Source organism: Pituophis catenifer, unplaced genomic scaffold (assembly GCF_029215685.1).
Source record: "Pituophis catenifer annectens isolate HBS135680 unplaced genomic scaffold, rPitCat1.0.hap2 SCAF_14, whole genome shotgun sequence".
Taxonomy (NCBI): Eukaryota; Metazoa; Chordata; class Lepidosauria; order Squamata; family Colubridae; genus Pituophis; species Pituophis catenifer.
Window position 1 is genome coordinate 18,996,642 of NW_027256894.1, and position 19,966 is coordinate 19,016,607.

The 19,966-nt window shown below is 46.8% G+C and overlaps 1 protein-coding gene across 1 annotated transcript in view; it reads right to left on the minus strand.

Moving 5' to 3' along the window:
• Nucleotides 1-1,687: 1,687 nt before the first annotated feature.
• SNX1 (sorting nexin 1) overlaps nt 1,688-19,966 on the minus strand; it is a 30,906-nt gene continuing 12,627 nt past the window's right edge. The window contains exons 6-15 of the mRNA XM_070953513.1: nt 18,224-18,365; nt 17,027-17,105; nt 13,936-14,011; nt 9,716-9,829; nt 9,480-9,573; nt 7,892-8,097; nt 5,567-5,710; nt 4,231-4,311; nt 3,274-3,345; nt 1,688-2,100 (exon numbers count right to left, since the gene is read on the minus strand). Of these exons, the coding sequence (XP_070809614.1) occupies nt 2,050-2,100; nt 3,274-3,345; nt 4,231-4,311; nt 5,567-5,710; nt 7,892-8,097; nt 9,480-9,573; nt 9,716-9,829; nt 13,936-14,011; nt 17,027-17,105; nt 18,224-18,365 (1,059 nt within the window). The 3' untranslated portion in view covers nt 1,688-2,049. The remainder of the gene's footprint in view (nt 2,101-3,273; nt 3,346-4,230; nt 4,312-5,566; nt 5,711-7,891; nt 8,098-9,479; nt 9,574-9,715; nt 9,830-13,935; nt 14,012-17,026; nt 17,106-18,223; nt 18,366-19,966) is intronic.

Consider the following 19,966-nt stretch of genomic DNA (forward strand, 5'->3'; position numbering starts at 1 on the left):
ATAACAGAGTTCGAAGGGACCTTGGAGGTCATCTAGTCCAACCCCCATCCCAGCCCAAGCAGGAGAGACTACACCATTAATGACAAATGGCAGTCCAGTCTCTTCTTGAAAGCCTCCAGTGATGAAGCTCCCACCACTTCTGAAGGCAACTTCTGTTCCATTGAATATAGAATAACAGAGTTCGAAGGGACCTTGGAGGTCATCTAGTCCAACCCCCATCCCAGCCCAAGCAGGAGAGACTACACCATTAATGACAAATGGCAGTCCAGTCTCTTCTTGAAAGCCTCCAGTGATGAAGCTCCCACCACTTCTGTAGGCAACTTCTGTTTCATTGAATATAGAATAACAGAGTTCGAAGGGACCTTGGAGGTCATCTAGTCCAACCCCCCCTCCCCGCCCAAGCAGGAGACCCTACACCATTTCTGACAGATGGCAGTCCAGCCTCTTCTTGAAAGCCTCCAGTGATGAAGCTCCCACCACTTCTGAAGGCAACTTCTGTTCCATCAGTTGATTGTTCTCACTGTCAGAAAATTTCTCCTTATTTCCAGGTTGAATCTCTCCTTGTTCAGTTTCCATCGATTATTCCTTGTCTGGCCTTCGGGTGCTTTGGAGAATAGCTTGGCCCAGGGGTGAAATCCAGCAGGTTCTGACGGGTTCTGGAGAACCGGTAGCGGAAATTTTAAGCAGTTCTGAGAACTGGCAAATACCACCTCTGGCTGGCCCCCAGAGTGGGGTGAGAATGGAGGTTTTGCAATACCCTTCCCCCAGGAGTGGGGAAGGAATGGAGATTTTGCAATATCCTTCCCCTGACATGCCCACCAAGCCACACCACACCCACCAAGGCCCACCCACAGAATCAGTAGTAAAAAAATTTGGATTTCACCACTGGCTTGGCCCTTTCCTCTCTGTGGCAGCCCCTCAAATATTGGAAGACTGCTATCATGTCTCCCCTAGTCCTTCTCTTCATTAAACTAGACATACCCAGTTCCTGCAACCGTTCTTCATATGTTTTAGCCTCCAGTCCCCTAATCCTCTTTGTTGCTCTTCTCTGCACTCTTTCTAGAGCCTCCACATCTTTTTTATAGTGTGGTGACCAAAACTGGATGCAGGATTCTAGGTGTGGCCTTACTAAGGCTTTATAGAGTGGTATTAGTAGAAGCAGCCACAGGCCGTGCCTAGGAAGGGCACAAGGGAGGAGAAGGCAGCGTTTATTATAATTGTGATTAGTTTAAATCAGGAGTGTCCAACCTTGGTGACTTTTAAGACCTGTGGACTTCGACTCCCAGAATTCCCCAGCCAGCAAAACAGTTGTTAAGTGAGTTTCGTCCCATTTTAGGACCTTGCCACCGTTGTTAAGTGAATCACTGCAATTAAGTTAGTCACACCGTTGTTTAGCGAATCCGGCTACCCCATTGACTTTGCTTGTCAGAAGGTCGCAAAAAGGAGATCATGGCAACCGTCGTTAAGTGTGAGCCAGCTGCCAATCGTCCGAATTTTGACCAGGGGAATTCTGCAATAATCGTCATAAATGTGATAAATGGTTGCAAGTCACTTTTTTTCCAGTGCTGTTGTAACCTTGGTCACTAAACGAACGTTTGTTAAGTCGAGGACTCTCTGTGGCTCCTACCAAGCTCTCACCATGCACACAACAAAGAGACACACAAAGAGACGTGATTTTTAAGTTTTATTTCATTTGCTGTCGTTGTACCATCGAAGTCAGTGAAAACATCCGTGGCTTCAACGCCGAAGTCCGAAAACCGTGCGCCGATTCCTGCCTGCGCTCCTACTCCTGGCTTGTAAGCAGGAAGCGAGTTTCTTTTCAATAGGAAAATATATATATATATATGTGTGTGTGTGTTTGTTTGTGTTTATATATATTTATATATGAATCTAAATGGAAAAAATAACAATAATATACAGTTAGAAGAGTTACTAGCTGGGGAAACTGCTCCTTGGTCAAAGGGGGATCAGAGCTCTGTAGGATCCAAGGCCAAGAGGTATTAAGTGATGAAGGCAGTCCAGTTCAGGAGGAAGGCTGATCCAGCCTGCTTAGGAGATGGCCTTCGCTTCCGGGAGAAAAGCTTCCCAATATTTCACCAGCTGGGGAGGGACAAAGAAAAAGAGGGAACGTCAAGAGAGCAATTCTCCAGCTGCTCATCAGAAAGATTCCTGGGATCCCCCTTCCCTCATTGATCACGAGCCTCCTGGTAATCTGTGGAAGTGGTGAAGGCACCAGGCTGGAAACAGGAGATGGTGAATTCTAGTCCCACCTTAGCCATGAAAGTGGGCTGGGTGACTTTGGGCCAATCACCAGGAGACTGGAAGTTCTAGTCTTGCCTTGGGCATGAAAGCCGGCTGGGTGACTTTCGGGTCAGTTACCAGGAGAAAGGGAGTTCTAGTCCCACCTTAGCCATGAAAGCCAGTTGGGCGACTCTGGGCCAATCATCAGGCGACGATGAGTTCTAGTCCCACCTTAGGCATGAAAGTGGGCTGGGTGACTTTGGGTCAATCACCAGGAGACTGGAAGTTCTAGTCTTGTTTTAGGCATGAAAGCCGGCTGGGTGACTTTGGATCAGTCATTCCCTCTCAAGCTCAACCTACTTCACAGAGTGGTTGTTGTGGGGAAAATAGGGGGAGGAAGGGCTATTAGGTGTGTTCACTGTCAAAGAAATAATAAAGGTGAGATAAAAGCTATGTGGCACAGTGGTTAGAATGCTATATTGCAGGCTAATGCTGCCGACTGCCAGCAGTTTGAATCTCACTGGCTCAAGGTTGACTCAGCCTTCCATGCTTCCAAGGTCAGTAATATGAGGACCCAGTTTGTTGGGACAATAGGTGGACTCTGTAAACAGGGCTGCAAAGTACTGTGAAGCGGGATATAAGTCTAAGTACTATTGGAAGGAAGGAAGGAAGGAAGGAAGGAAGGAAGGAAGGAAGGAAGGAAGGAAGGAAGGGCTATCGTGGCGCAGTGGTTAGGATGCAGTATTGTAGGTTAACTCTGCCCACTGCCAGCAGTTCGATCCTGACCGGCTCAAGGCTGACTCAGCCTTCCATCCTTCCAAATGAGGACTCAGATTGTTGGGAACCAATAGGCTGACTCTGTAAACTGCTTAAAGAGGGCTGTAAATCACTATGAAGGGGTATATAAATCTAAGTGCTATTGCCAAGTGCTAAAATTAAAATAAAAGCTTACTCGCGCGAAAGGAAAAACCCAAACTATATGAGCCTCGAAGTCATGAGGTTCATTTGTTAAGATCTCATAGTCTCTCTCACCTGCTGCTGTGAATGGAGCAATGTCTCCAGGTATTTGGTCACATGTGTCCGGAAAACTTTTGTTTTTTCTTTCTGTAAAGAAAGGAGGTTTTTTTTTAAAAAAAACAAAAACAAAAACAAAAACACAGATGCATGTTATCTTGTGCAGTACAGGATACTGCAAACTAGGGGTTAAATCCAGCAGGTTCTGACAGGTTCTGGAAAACCGGTAGCTTCTTATTTATTTATTATATTTCTATACCGCCTTTCTCCCGTAGGACTCAAGGCGGTGTACAGTCAAGAAAAATATAGACACACAAACATCATAAAATTGCTAATTAAAATTATTACTTAGTTTGGTCAATTAAATAAAACCCAGAATTAGATCACATTCTTGTCCTGCCCTCAGGTGCTTTGGAGAATAGCTTGACTCCCTCTTCTTTGTGGCAACCCCTGAGATATTAGAACACTGCTATCATGTCTCCCCTAGTCCTTCTTTTCATCAAAGTAGACATACCCAGTTCCAGCAACCGTTCTCCAGTCCCCTAATCATCTTTGCTGCTCTTCTCTGCACTCTTTCTAGAGTCTCCACATCTTTTTTACACCGTAGCGACCAAAACTGAATGCAGTATTTGCAAGTGTGGCCTTACCAAGGCCTTATAAAATGGAATTAACACTTCACATGATCTTGATTCTATCCCTCTGTTGATGCAGCCCAGAACTGTGTTGGCTTTTTTGGCAGTTGCTGCACACGGCTGGCTCATATTTAAATGGTTGCCCACTAGGACTCCTTCCTTTTTCCTTGGACTGAGAAAGCTGCTGATGGAAGGGAATCCGAGGCTCTCTTAAATCAGGGAAGTGAACCTTGGTGGGGGTGGCGGGTGGGAGGCAGACGTTTCCTTACATTAGTTCTGCTTCTTTGGCCCTCATGAAACTGAGAGGGGGGCTCTGCTCTGTTAAAAGAGGCATCCTACCTACCTCAAACCGTAAGACTTCTTTCCGGAGGACGGCAGAGAGCCGTTCAAACTCCCGTTCGTACTGTGTCACGCGAGATTCCCACTAAGAAATAGAGAACAAATAGAAATAGTAATAAAAAAAAGAACTGTTTAAAAATGTGGCAAATAAATACAAAATTAACTATGTCCACAGCATATAAGGAAAACCAGTTGAAGATGTTTTATAGATGGCATCTACCTCCGTCTAGACTTGCGAAGATGTTTCTGAATAAATCTCCAGTATTTTGGAAATGTAATAAGAGCTACGTAATATATTATCATCTTTGGTAGACGTATCCAGCTGCAAAAAAATTCTGGGCTAAGATTAAAAAGTGATTAGAGAAAATAATAGAGCAACCTATGAACGGAAAACCAGAGACATTCTTATTAGGGATATCTACTGAAAAATACACCAAAGAAATAAAATATTTGATTTTACATATTATAACAGCTGCACATATATCATACGCACAAAATTGGAAAAGGGAAAATATACCAACAGAAGAAGAATAGATAAAAAAAATCCTAGAATGTGCCGAGATGGACAAATTAACAAAAGAACTCAAAGAAAAGGAAGATATGGAATATTATATAATCTGGCACAAATGGTATGAGTGGTTAGAGACTAGAAATAATGGATAATAAAAATAGGGGTGAGATTTGAAAATGGAAAGAATGAACATGACAATGTATAGAATGTATAAAATCAATATGATTGTTAAGAAGTACAATGTAATTAAAAGAGAAAGGGACAAGAAGAAAATGGAATAGCATAACGGGAAACTGGGGAGAATGTAAATATTAGAAGAAGACCACAACGAAATAGCTGTTAAAAGAGTGTGTGTGTATATATATATGTTGCATGTTTTGTATTTGTCATATTGTATAATAATAATAATAATAATAATAATAATAATAATAATAATAGAACTGTTTAAACAAAACAGCAATGTTGCGTCATCAACAATGTTTGGGAGAGAAGTGCATCCTTTAAAAAGTATATATTTTTTTAAAAGGCCACTTAGTCCAAATTCAAAAGCCGCCTGCAACTTTTCTGAGAGGTAGACCATCTTGCGGGTCCTTTACGAAAGGGGTCCCCAAACTCGGAGCCGTGAGCCGTTTGCAACAACCGGGCTGCGGAAACAGCGGGGAAGCATGCACACGCGTGCATTTCCACGTGCAAACGTGTCCACACGTGTGCTCCGTTTGCAGGAGCATCAGGCGCCTGTGCATGCTGGCTTGTGCCAATGGAAGCTGTGCTTGGCGCAAATGTTTCAGGAAACAGCGCTGGGCATGCTCAGTAGAGGCTTCCCTCTCACCTCGGAGATCTCCTCTTTGGCTTGCTGAAGTTTGTCAGGTTTGTTGGCCCACAGAAGCCTGGCCTCCGTTTCCCGTTTCTTCTGCAGAGTGACCTGGGCATCTTGCCAACGCTGCCAAGCCTTCATTCTCTGGTCAAAGGCACCCTGTGGAGAGAGAGAGAGAGAGAGATTCATCACTGGAAGCATCAGATCATCCCTGGGGCACTGAGCTCAGACCAGGGACAAAGTCCAGAGTAAATAGCAATAGCACTTAGATTTATATACCGCTTCACAGGGCTTTACAGCCCTCTCTAAGAGGTTTACAGAGTCAGCCTCTTACCCCCAACAATCCTCATTTTACCCACCTCGGAAGGATGGAAGGCTGAGTCAACCTTGAGCTGGTCAGGATCGAACTGCTGGCAGTGGGCAGAGTTAGCCTGCAATATTGCATTCTAACTACTGCACCACTGAAGAAGGAAGGAAGGAAGGAAGGAAGGAAGGAAGGAAGGAAGGAAGGAAGGAAGGAAGGAAGGAAGGAAGGAAGGAAGGAAGGAAGGAAGGAAGGAAGGAAAATAGCCATAGCACTTAAATTTATATGCCGCTTCACACTGCTTTACAGCCCTCTCTAAGCGGTTTACAGAGTCAGCCTCTTAGCCCCCAACAATCTGGGTCTTCATTTTACCCACTTCAGAAGGATGGAGGGCTGAGTCAACCTGGAGCCTGTGAGGATCGAATTCATGCCAGTAGCAGAATGAGCCTGCAATACTGCATTCTAACCACTGGGAAGGAAGGAAGGAAGGAAGGAAGGAAGGAAGGAAGGAAGGAAGGAAGGAAGGAAGGAAGGAAGGAAGGATGGAAGGTGGGAGGAAGGAAGGACACTATCAATAGCACTTAGACTTATATACCGCTTTACAGTGCTTTACAGCCCTCTCTAAGCGGTTCACAGAGTCAGCCTATTGGCCCCCAACAATCTGGGTCCTCGTTTTACGAACCTTGGAAGCATGGAAGATTGAGTCAACCTTGAGCCTGGGGAGATTCGAACTGCTAAACAGCAGGCAGCCAGCAGTCAGCAGAAGTAGCCTACAATACTGTATTCTAATCAATGCACCACCTCGGCTCTTAAATGGTGTAAACTCCTACCAGCGTTGCCTGGTGGTATCTGAGCTTCGTGGGTTTCTTACAGATGTTTCATTACCCAACTAGGTAACCTCATCAGTGCTACAAGGGAGTGGCGTTTGCTCTCTGTTCGACACGAAGGTATGTCCTTTTGGCACCGATGTTTATTTATTTTATTTTATTTTATTAAATTTCTATACCGCCCTTCTCCTGAAGGACTCAGGGCGGTGAACAGCCACAAGATAAAACACAGAAATACAAACATTTAAAATAGATTAAAAACGAATTAAATAATTTGGCTGAATTTAAAATACCCCATAATTTAAAACCAAATTTAAAATTTACATTTAAAAAGGGGAGAAGATTTAGGCCAGGCCGGCTTGATGAAATAGAAGAGTCTTAAGCGCGCGACGGAAGGTGCGAAGATCCGGGATCCTCCGTATCTCCGGGGGGAGCTCGTTCCAGATCGTAGGTGCCCCCACAGAGAAGGCTCTCCCCCTGGGGGCCGCCAGTCGGCATTGTTTGGCCGACGGCACCCAGAGGAGCCCCTCTCTGTGGGAGCGTACTGGCCGGTGGGAGGCTATTGGTGGCAGCAGGCGGTCCCGTAGATAACCAGGTCCTAAGCCATGGAGCGCTCTAAAGGTGGTAACCAGAACCTTGAAGCGCACCTGGAAGACCACCGGGAGCCAGTGCAGCTCGCGCAGGAGAGGTGTTACATGGGAACGCCACGTCGCTCCCATAACCACCCACGCGGCTGCACTCTGCACCAGTTCTTACCCCTCCTTTCAACCCCGAGCTACAAATATTCTCCTTTATTGACTCCTACCAGCCTAATGGCCCACTGGTGTAGCCAATGGTGGGATTCAAATAATTTAACGGTTCTCTGCCCTAATGACCTGCTGGGTGGGCGTCGCCATGGTGGGCGTGGCCAGGGGGTGTGACAGGCAGCACTTGGCCTCCTGCACCCCCCTGAGAGCAAAAACAGGCCATGGGGGGGACCCCCCCCCATTTTGGCCCTAGGAGGCCTCCCTGCACTTACCTGGGAGCCAAAATGGGGCACGTGAGGAGTCCTGGAAGGGGTGGGGGTGGGCCTGCCAGCAATTTAACTACCGGTTCGCTCAAAGCGGCTGAATCCCACCACTGGCCGTAGCCCTCGCCCCCCCACAATGGCCGAGGATCTGTGCGGGCACCATCCATCCCTGCCTTGGGCGAGACACCAGCAGCCCTTACCCTCACGGCGGCCAGGAGACGGATGTAGTCGCTCAGGAGTTCCGCCAGGAGAAAGAAGTCACTGTTGGCCTGTTCCTGGTGCAGCTGCTCGATCTTCTCTTCCACCTCGGCCAGCTGGGAAAGTGCCCGAGACAAGGCCGTGTTGTCCTCCGAGCTGCCCAGCATGGCCAGGCTCTTGGCAAACTGAGAGGTATTCAGCGACAGCTCTGGAGGGCGGAAGGGGGGGAGCGTGAGATTATTACCCACTGCCAAAGCCAGCAGGGAAAAGGACTCTCAAAGGACACAGCACAAGGAGGAGATGATGATGATGATGCCAGATGCGGGGGGAATGCCACCAAATCTAAACCCCTGAATGCCCCCCTCCCCAAATCTGTTGCTTTTAATCCTCCAGTTAAGGTTTCTGGGAAATAGAGCAGAGTACCCTGCCCTCCCTGACGTGGTGGCTCAGTGGCTAAGATGCTGAGCTTGTCGATCGAAAGGTCGGCAGTTCAGCGGTTCGAATCCCTAGTGCCGCGTAACGGGGGTGAGCTCCCGTGACTTGTCCCTGCTTCTGGCAACCTAGGAGTTTGAAAGCACGTAAAAAAATGCAAGTAGAAAAAATAGGGACCACCTTTGGTGGGAAGGTAACAGTGTTCCGTGCACCTTTGGGGTTTAGTCATGCCGGCCACATGACCACGGAGACGTTTCCGGACAGCGCTGGCTCTTCGGCTTTGAACCGGAGATGAGCGCCGCCCCCTAGAATCGGGAACGACCAGCACGTATGTGCAAGGGGAACCTTTACTTTTTACCTTACCCTGCCCTCCCTGTCTTTATAACGTAAACACAGGGATTTTATTTATCTATTAATCGAATTTATATAGCCATCCAACTCACATATACTGTAGATGACACCGGTGGCTTACGATTTTTTAAAAAGTCACCTTATAATAAAAAGCATTAAGAAAAGAAGAACAATATCCCACTCGGTATGGCAGCAACACTGCAATAAAACCACTTGATTGGCTCTGCTTCATTTGGGGTTCCCAAGCCCGCTGACAAAACATATTTTTGGGGCCTTTCAGAAAAGTAATAGGGAAGGGAGAGGGTGAGGAACCGTATCCTAGAGGGGAATGGTTTATAATAATGATAGCACTTAGATTTATATACCGCTTCACAGTCCTTTCCAGCCCTCTCTAAGCGGTTTACAGAGTCAGCCTACTGCCCCCGACAATCTGGGTCCTCGTTTTAACGACCTCAGAAGGACAGAAGGCCGAGTCAACCTTGAGCCGGTGAGGATCGAACTGCTGGCAGTGGGCAGTTAGCCTGCAATACCACAGTCTGACCACTTAGCCATCATGGCGCCAAAGAGACCACCACAGAGAAGGCCCTTTATTCATGGTCACACCAGATGACAGTCCCTAACTGATAGGACTCGTGACATGCCCTGCTTTCTAGAGGTCGTCTTTAAGTTGGACATCCTTAACCCGAGGACTGCCTGTACTCACCTCAAGGTCCCAGATGCAAATCTTGAGTTTTTGTAAAGCTGAAATGTGACCCCCCACCCCTACAGTTTTACAACTGCCCATAGCTACTTCATCCAGGGAGTTACCTTTTCTGTGATTGACGAGCATTTCTACAACTGCGTGTAGCTTCCGCAGACGTTGTTCCTCGAATTCCACCTCCTGGAGTTTCTCTTCAAACCACTAGAAAGGAGAGACGGGGCCGAGAACCAACCCCAACACATCATTGTAGGAAGACAACGTGAATTCACATAATCTCGGGCAACCCAGTCAGTACAACATACAGAGTGGTTTCATATGTATCAAGAAATGCTCAGCGGCTTACAATGTCCGATTCGTTCATCTTGATGGTCATTTTGCTGACTGCATCGGTGGCTCTGTTGAACATCTTCAGGAGGCCGGCTCCACTCAAGGTTTGGGTGCCAACAGCACGTGGCAACTGAAAAGAAGATGGGAAGAAAAAAGAAATCAACCAGAGTCCCTATTTGGTAAATCACTGCATCTCAACCTTGATTCCTTTAAGATGTATGGACTTCAACTCCCAGAATTGAAGCTGGCTGGGGAACCGGTAGTAAAGGTAAGTAGCACCCACCCCTGCTGAGGACACAGATAAACTTCCAAGTGCTTCAACGACCCTCTAAAGGTAAAGGTTCCCCTCGCACATATGTGCTAGTCGTTCCCGACTCTAGGGGGCGGGGCTCATCTCCGTTCCAAAGCCGAAGAGCCAGCGCTGTCTGAAGACGTCTCCGTGGTCATGTGGCCGGCATGACTAAATGCCAAAGGCGCACGGAACGCTGTTACTTTCCCACAAAAGGTGGTCCCTATTTTTCTACTTGCATTTTTTACCTGCTTTCGAACTGCTAGGTTGGCAGAAGCTGGGACAAGTCACGGGAGCTCACCCCATTCCACGACACCAGGGATTCGAACCGCTGAACTGCTGGTCTTTCGATCGACAAGCTCAGTGTCTTAGCCACTGAGCCACCATGTCCCCTGGCCATGCCCACTATGGCCATGCCCACCCAACCGGTCATTAGCGCAGAGAACCTTTTCTTAAATTATTAGAATCCCACCACTGGCCGCAACCTATACTTTCAGTGTTGTCAGCAAGTGTAACCCCAGGAGGTGGTGAGTTCTAGTCCTGCTTTAGGCATGAAAGCTGGCTGAGAGACTTTGGGCCAATCACCGGGAGATGGTGAGTTCTAATCCCGCCTTAAGCATGAAAGCAGTTGGGGTGACTTTGGGCCAATCACCGGGAGAGGGTGAGTTCTAGTCCCGCCTTAAGCATGAAAGCAGTTGGGGTGACTTTGGGCCAATCACCGGGAGATGGTGAGTTCTAGTCCCGCCTTAAGCATGAAAGCACTTGGTTGACTTTGGGCCAATCATCGGGAGATGGTGAGTTCTAGTCCCGCCTTAAGCATGAAAGCACTTGGTTGACTTTGGGCCAATCACCGGGAGAGGGTGAGTTCTAGTCCCGCCTTAAGCATGAAAGCACTTGGTTGACTTTGAGCCAATCACTGGGAGAGGGTGAGTTCTAGTCCCACCTTAAGCATGAAAGCACTTGGTTGACTTTGGGCCAATCACCGGGAGAGGGTGAGTTCTAGTCCCGCCTTAAGCATGAAAGCACTTGGTTGACTTTGAGCCAATCACTGGGAGAGGGTGAGTTCTAGTCCCGCCTTAAGCATGAAAGCACTTGGTTGACTTTGAGCCAATCACTGGGAGAGGGTGAGTTCTAGTCCCGCCTTAAGCATGAAAGCAGTTGGGGTGACTTTGGGCCAATCATCGGAAGATGGTGAGTTCTAGTCCCGCCTTAAGCATGAAAGCACTTGGTTGACTTTGGGCCAATCACCGGGAGATGATGAGTTCTAGTCCCGCCTTAAGCATGAAAGCACTTGGTTGACTTTGGGCCAATCATCGGGAGAGGGTGAGTTCTAGTCCCGCCTTAAGCATGAAAGCAGTTGGGGTAACTTTGGGCCAATCACTGGGAGATGGTGAGTTCTAGTCCCGCCTTAAGCATGAAAGCACTTGGTTGACTTTGAGCCAATCACTGGGAGAGGGTGAGTTCTAGTCCCGCCTTAAGCATGAAAGCAGTTGGGGTGACTTTGGGCCAATCATCGGAAGATGGTGAGTTCTAGTCCCGCCTTAAGCATGAAAGCACTTGGTTGACTTTGGGCCAATCACCGGGAGATGATGAGTTCTAGTCCCGCCTTAAGCATGAAAGCACTTGGTTGACTTTGGGCCAATCATCGGGAGAGGGTGAGTTCTAGTCCCGCCTTAAGCATGAAAGCAGTTGGGGTAACTTTGGGCCAATCACTGGGAGATGGTGAGTTCTAGTCCCGCCTTAAGCATGAAAGCACTTGGTTGACTTTGGGCCAATCACCGGGAGATGATGAGTTCTAGTCCCGCCTTAAGCATGAAAGCACTTGGTTGACTTTGGGCCAATCATCGGGAGAGGGTGAGTTCTAGTCCCGCCTTAAGCATGAAAGCAGTTGGGGTAACTTTGGGCCAATCACTGGGAGATGGTGAGTTCTAGTCCCGCCTTAAGCATGAAAGCACTTAGTTGACTTTGGGCCAATCACCGGGAGATGGTGAGTTCTAGTCCCGCTTTAAGCATGAAAGCAGTTGGGGTGACTTTGGGCCAATCCCAGGGAGACGGTGAGTCATAAAAGCCGGCTGAGTGTCTGACCAGTTCCTTTCTTTCATCCCAACCCACCTCACAGGGTCGTTGTTGCTGTTGTGGGGAAAAGAGGAGGAGGAAGGAGTAGCAGATATATTTAACTTATAGGTGGGAGGGAGAAAAAGGCAAAGTTTTCTCATGCCAGCCCTTCTTCAACAACTTCTCTGTAAAGCGGGGAATTTGGACTGTCGGTGTGGCCGGAAGAGGAGGCGAGTTCCATGAACGTGTCGCAATCCCAGTCATCCGGAGCCTAATTTGAACGCGGTTCGGCAGAAAGGAACAAAGGGGGAAGCGGCTGAATCAGCAGAGGCCTTCAACCCCCCTTCCATCCAGCCAATCTGCGTCACTCTTTTCCCATGCTTGGCTTGTCCTGAAAGAAGCTGACATGGCTTTCCACTTCACACACACACCCCTCGCTTTTCGCAGAGCAGTTTGTTCCTGAAAACAGGGCTATTGAGCTCAAGCACAGCGAAAACCACGACGACGAGTCAATTCCTCCAATATTAACCTCATGCCAAGGTTGCTGAGGCCAGGGGTCCTCAACCCCCGGTCCGTGAACCGGCACCAGGCCGTGGCAAGCCAGAAACCGGGCCTCACAAACAAGCAAAGCCCCCTCCATGGTGTTCTGTCCCAGCTACGGACCCCAAAGAACGCCGCACACACAAACTCTATACAAAGCTTTTTTTTACTCAAATAACTTAGCCTTTATCATTCAAAGGCTGTTAATGAACTGTCTTAACAGCCTACCAGAATTCTAAGATAAGGTAACCGTAGTCTTCCTAGAGTTGGCAGAAAGCAATTTTGCAGACGTGAAGGAGAGTGAACTAAAGTTGTTCTCTACAGCTTGTTGCAATCGGCGTTCCTTCTTAAATAGGCTAAGGGAGTGGCCAAATAGCCCCAAGCCTTACTCTCTGTGCGCCCATGCATCGAGAAGAGGCTCCTCCTCTTCGTCCTCTTCACTTAAAGGAGCTTCTGGAGGTTCCGAAGGCCCCGGCTGAATCCCCGCCTCTGGCACCACATCTTCTCCAGCCTCCTCACTGTCCGACTCGAGCGCCAGCTGCACAGGCTGCTGGCGCAGCACCACACCAACCTCCTCGCTGTCGGAATCAGCTACGATCTGCACAGGCCGCTGACGGGCCACAACACATAGATGCAGGCAGCATGCCACACCACGCCCCCTCTGGTCCTCGGAAAACCCTCTCTCCATGGAACCAGTCCCTGGTGTTCTGACCTAGGCTTCCCCAGCAGCACGAAGCGGAGCCCTCGTCCCAATAAACCCCTTTTATTTAATTTTCAGTGAATTCCTCTCCAGCAAAGTCTTTCCTCTCCCACAGTCTTGAAAGACTATCTTGAAAAGTTCACAATTACCGACCTTTATCAGGCGTGGAGAGTGGCCAGGCCGATATCTTTCAGACCCCGCAATACTTGGCAAGAACTAATTGTCTCCTGCAAACTCCACTCCCCTTTCGCTCCTCTTTTATTCCCTCTGGGAGGGGCCCTTCATCATCCACCTGTGGCCTTACTCCCGAGTCGACCCTTGTTCTTTAGCTGTTCCCTTCGTCTGGTAACTCTGCGCATGCGCTCACCGGGAACAGTCTCCAGCTGTTCGTCTGCCTCACTGATGTCTGACTCCGAAGGCAGCTGATAACTATCAGACGGCCCTGGCCCCCTCTCTGCCTCCGACGCAGAGCCCTCATCAGAGCCTTCCCCAGACTCCAGGACTGGCCCATGTTCCTCCCCAACCTCTCACTCTCCGAATCTGCTGCCAGGTCTGCTGGCTGCTGGCGGGCCACAGCACCTGGTGCCCAAAATATTGGGGGCCACTGGCTTAGGCCATAAAAGCACAGATCCCGATTATGGCAGCAACCCACCTCATCTTTTTCCAAGAATTCCCGGACATCTGGGTCCTGCAGCATAGTGGGGTGGCTTACGGTTCTTTGAATATACCTGTGGAATTGGAATACAGAAGTTCCATTTACATCCGTGAAGAATCCCTCATTTTAAAAGAGAATTTTGCAAGGCAGGCTTGTACTCCGATACCATCCATGGATTAGAGCAGGGGTCTCCAACCTTGGCCACTTTCAAGACTTGTGGACTTCAACTCCCAGAATTCCAGAGCCAGCAAAGCAAAGCTGGCTGTGGAATTCTGGGAGTTGAAGTCCACAAGTCTTGAAAGTGGCCAACGTTGGAGACCCCTGGATTAGAGGAGGCCTGATCACAGAACCAACCACCAACTAGTATAGGGGTCGGGATGGGGAGGACGATTAAAAAAATATAACTCTAATGGTTGATTCACAATCAGATCTGCCCCCTATATATTATGATTAGGTGTTGGGTCGATTTATCAGACAGATCCTCTCATCTGGGAATATTTATTTTATATAGTATTATTAAATGGGAGTGATGCAGTGGCCTAGAGGTGGAGCTCTCGCCTTACAATCAGGAGACCGTGAGTTCGATCCTAGGTAGAGGCAGATATTTCTCTCTCTGAGCACAATGAGAAAATATCTGCTGAACAAAACTCCACATTGGCAACAGGAAAGGCATCTGGCCAGTAAACGCTCTGCTAGCTCCATTCAGATGCCCAAACTCCACCCCGCCAAGGATTATGGGGTCGTTAAATGATGACGATGATAGTATTCTTATTAAATAAGGATGGGAAAGCTTATAATGAGGTTATAACTATTTGTAGACCCATTATATAGAGAAGTTATCTGGTTTTCTTTTTCCCAGAGTCCAACTGGAGTGGATTCTTTATGTATAATGTTAGATTTATTTGATATTTGGGTCATTTCCCCACCTTTTTGTACACCATTTTTCCTTCTTTTGTTCTAGTGTTGGATGTATGTTTTTTCCGTTTTGCATTTTATTCTTGTTGATAAATATATATATATATATATATATATATATATATATATATATATATACACACATACATACATACATACATACATACATACATACATATATATGAATATTCTTTCTAGCCAGGTTTTACCTACGTAAACTAAGTTGTTTTGCAGCTCTGGTTGTGTGAAATCTCATTCACAAGCTTCAGGGCTTTTTTTCTGTTGACAAACTGCAACTCTGTGTTGCTCTCTGGAAGCTTGTGAATGAGATTTCACACAACCAGAGCTGCAAAACAACTTAGTTTACGTAGGTAAAACCTGGCTAGAAAGAATATGCACATAAAAGCCTACGAAAAAGAAAAAGACATATATATATATGTATATATATAGACATATATATATATTTATATATATATAAAGAGATATGCCCTCTCCCTGCCTTCAGGTGTGGATGAATTAAGAAGGGTTATATTGGCGCAAACCCAGTCCAATTTATGCTACAATGTGCCCCCATATCTGCTCTCATTATATATACACCAATATTTCTCAACCTTAGCAAATTTAAGATGAGTGGATGTCAACTCTCAGAATTCCCCAGCCAGCCATGCTAGTTGGGGAATTTGGGAGCTGATGTCCATTCATCTTAACATTGCCAAGGTTGAGAAACACTGATACATTCTTTGGGTACACCATCTTGGTCTCTTGAACAAAAAGTGGGGTACAAATCAACCAAACCAAGGTGAGGAGACCCAGATTCCAGTTTCTACTCCACTGTGAAATTCATTGGATGATTCCTGGCTTGTTACAGACTTTCTTGGCCTGGAAAGCTAAATTGGACTTGGAATGGGCGGCCACCAAGGAATGCCAGAATAGACTGGGAAGTCCACAGACATTTTGGGTAAAGGAAATGGCTAAACCGATTTGTTGTGGCTTGAAAACAGGATGGTTGCGTCCACCGGGAACTGAGCTTTCTTTAAGAGAGGTATTACGTGTCCACTGAAACTGGAATTATGAAAAAAAAAAAACAGAAGAAAAACTGGAGTTGTCCTGGAGCCTTCCCCTTCTCACTTCTGTATTCGGGGGAGAGATTAGAAGCCATTTCCATCTGGGTGAATTTCCTCAGACGTACAGTAGTGGCCAAAATTGTGGAAACCTTTTGGGAAAAGTGTATTTTCTAAAACTAGCTAATAACACCATTTTTGGGGGGAGCAATAGTACCATAAAATTCTATATCAATGGAAAGATAATGTAATCAAGGATGTAATGCCATCACTTTTATGAAGGATTTGCTATTAGAATAGCAGTTACAGTATAAAGAAGAAAAGTGAAACAGGCAGAAAAAATGAGATATGCAAAAATGATCGCCGTGTCAGTTAATACTTAGTTGGGTAACCTTTAGCATGAATTATTACGGCCTTATACAACCTCTTCCCATGGAGTGAACCAAGTGTTTTAGTTCTGCAGCTGTCATAATGTGAAACCAAGATTGAATGATGGCTTCTATGAACTGGGTTTGATTGCTGGGTCGCTTCTGACTAACAAGTTTCTTTAGTCGGCTCGATAGATTTTCAATTGGGTGAAGGTTTGGGCTATTCTCAGGCCATTCCAGCAGTGGAATAGGATTATCATGAAACTCCAAAAAAAAAAAAAAAGTGGTGTTATTAGCCATCAAACCTCAAAAATACACTTTTCCCAAAAGGTTTCCACAATTTTGGCCACTACTATAATTTCTCCGGGAATTCCTTCCAGACAAGAGGATCAGATTTCAGGAGCCAGGTTCCAGAGAACAATTTCCATCGACTGCTCACAGGAACAGCCCTAACTAAACAAATCTCTGAAGAATTTTGGAAGGACAGGTTTCTCCTGCAATTCATTCCCGACGGGCTGAAATGAGAATGAGATCCTTCAAAGGGCCTCCAACAGTAAATATCTGGGGACGTCTGAGATGCATTGGTCCTTTGTTTCTCTCAATCACAAGCTGGGTGAGCCCAGAAGCTTCTTCCTAACAAGGCAAATTTCCCTACCCAGAGTAGGGGTAGAGTAGAGTAACAAAACCAACTGCACCACCTTGTGGTTGGCAACACCCGCCAATGAGGAACGCAAAAGCCCAAACCTTTCTAAGGCAGCTCTTCGTTTCTCTAAGAATTCTGTGGAGGAAGAATCTTCTTTTCCAACTTTGACTTTGGTCATTCCTGAGACAAGAGAAAAAAAGAAAAAAAAAAAAGAATTGAAGTTACCTGCATGGAATATAAAGGTAAAGGTTCCCCTCGCAGATACGTGCTAGTTGTTCCCGACTCTAGGGGGCGGTGCTCATCTCCGTTTCAAAGCCGATGAGCCAGCGCTGTCCAAAGACGTCTCCGTGGTCATGTGGCTGGCATGACTCAACACCAAAGGCGCACGGAACGCTGTTACCTTCCCACCAAAGGTGGTCCCTATTTTTCTACTTGCATTTTTTACGTGCTTTCGAACTGCTAGGTTGGCAGAAGCTGGGACAAGTCACGGGAGCTCATCCTGTTACACAGCCCTAGGGATTCAAACCGCTGAACTGCCGACCTTTCGATCGACAAGCTCAGCGTCTTAGCCACCGTGTCCCTGCATGGAATATACAAGGGGTTAAATTTAGATCAGGGGACTCCAACCTTGGCAACTTTCAGACTTGTGGACTTCAATTCCCAGAGTTCCTCAGCCAGCTGGCTGAGGAACTCTGGGAGTTGAAGTCCACAAGTCTGAAAGTTGCCAAGGTTGGAGACCCCCGATTTAGATATTGCCTTTCAGAGTTTCCCTCCAGACAGGTGAGTCTGCAGGGCTCAGAAGTCTCAACTAGGGACTAATAAATCCCCAAGTTACTCTGGTATGCGGTAACGTGTGAAGCTAGGCCAGTACAGGGGGGGTCCTTAACCTACGACCCTAACTGAACCCACATTTCCATTGTTAAGCAAGACAGTCATAAGGTTTTGCCTGCTTTTATAACCTTCCTTGTCACAGTTGTTAAGTGAACCCCTGCAGTTGTTAACGTTAGTAACATGGAGTGTTCAAGTGAATCTGGTTCCCCCCATTGACTTTGCTTGTCAGCTGGTCGCAAAAAGGGATCCCCGGGACACCGCAACTGTCATAAATGTGAGTCCGTTTCCATTCCTCTGAATTTTGACCCCGTGATTGTTGGGGACGCTGTGTGAAAAACGGTCCTAAGTCACTTTTTACAATGTCTTTGTAACTTTACACAGTCACTAAAGAAACGATTTTAAGTTGAGATCTACCGGTTATGTTTGAACTCGGGAGACGCAATAAAAGCTGTTGCTGGCATTCTCACCTATTAAACTCTTCTCAGGAGGAGGAGGGACAATAATTCCGTGCTGGGCGTGTTTCTCCAGAAGCTTCTCGTATAAGCCCAGAAAATCACTGAACCGTCTCTTCACGGAGAACTGCTGGTTCCTGAACATAGGCAGAGTGGTCTGAGGGACAGGGAAGAATCCGGTTAGCAAAACAGGAGTATTGATAGCAATAGACCTTATATACTGCTTCACAGTGCTTTTACAGCCCTCCCTAAGCGGTTTACAGAGTTAGCCTATTGCCCCCAACAATCTGGCTCCTCATTTTAGCCACCTCGGAAGGACGGAAGGCAGAGTCAACCTTGAGCCTGGTGAGAATCGAACTGCCAAATTGCAGGCAGCCAGCAGTCAGCAGAAGTAGCCTGCAGTACTGCACTCTAACCACTGCGCCACCATGGCTCATGATACGACAGAGACTGATTTTCAAATATGTGAAGGGTGTTTCACATAAGAGGGAACAGGTGTATTCTCGATGGCTCCAGAGGAGATGACCAAAACTAGAGCTCGAAGCTGGATGAGCATCTGCCAGAGATATATACCTGAAGCGCACTGGGAGGGCAACTTTAAGAGGTGTGGACTTCAACTCCCAGAATTCCCCTGCTGGCATGTCGGCTCAAACTGAGAAATGTTGCTTTAGTGAATGTCGCTATGGGCAGGAGGAGGTTGGACTGGCTGACTTTAATGCAACAGGTTAACTCAGAGATACAACTGCACGTACGTACACCTGGATTGAAACACCTGAATTGTGTGTACAGAAAGTCTGCCTTTCTACCCATGCTTAAAACAAAAAACAGCCTATAACTTTTCAGAAACGACATTCAGGATTGAACGGGACACGCAACTTGGCTATCGACAAGCAATACATTATAATATTGTTCTCCCATGTCTTTCATTCTTTCTCTTAAGTTGCTAAGGGCCTTTTTCTCAAGAGGCAAGTGGACTTTCTGGGTTTTTTTCTTTGAAGAACATTTCGCTTCTCACCCAAGAAGCTTCATCAGCTCTGACTGGATGGTGGGGGAATGGAAGGATTTCCTCAGGGAGACAAGATAAACCTCCAAATGGCCTCAACGACTCTCTAAAAAGGATGCAAATGACCAGCTATCTGCAAGGAGTATAAATCCTTCCGTTCCCCACTATCCAGTCAGAGTTGAAGAAGCTTCTTAGATGAGAAGCGAAACGTCTTCAAAGAAAAACCAGAAAATCCACAGCACCTTTGGGACAATCATGGAGGAGCCGAGGTGGCGCAGTGGTTAGGGTGCAGTACTGCAGCTACTTCAGCTGACTGCTAGTTCAGCAGATCAGCGGATCAAATCTCACCGGCTCAAGGTTGACTCAGCCTTCCATCCTTCCAAGGTGGGTAAAATGAGGACCCAGATTGTTGGGGGCAATATGCTATTTAGTATACTGTCTTTGGTGTAAGCCACCCAGAGTCCTCGGAGAGTGGGCAGCATAGAAATATGAATAATAAAATAATAAATAATAATAATAAAAAACCACGACCTGGATGACAGAGAATCTCGCTCATGATGACAAGCACCTAATACTCCTGCCTCTTATTCCCTACCTCCCACAACCCTGTGGAGTGGACTCGGCGGAGCGAAGAAGTCTAGCTTGAAATACAACTCGATGCATTTAAGTGTTTTTAAAAAGGACAGGGAAAAAAAAAAAACAATGCTAGAGGTGAAGTTGCTGAACTCTTGAAGAGACCAAAGGCAACCGGGATA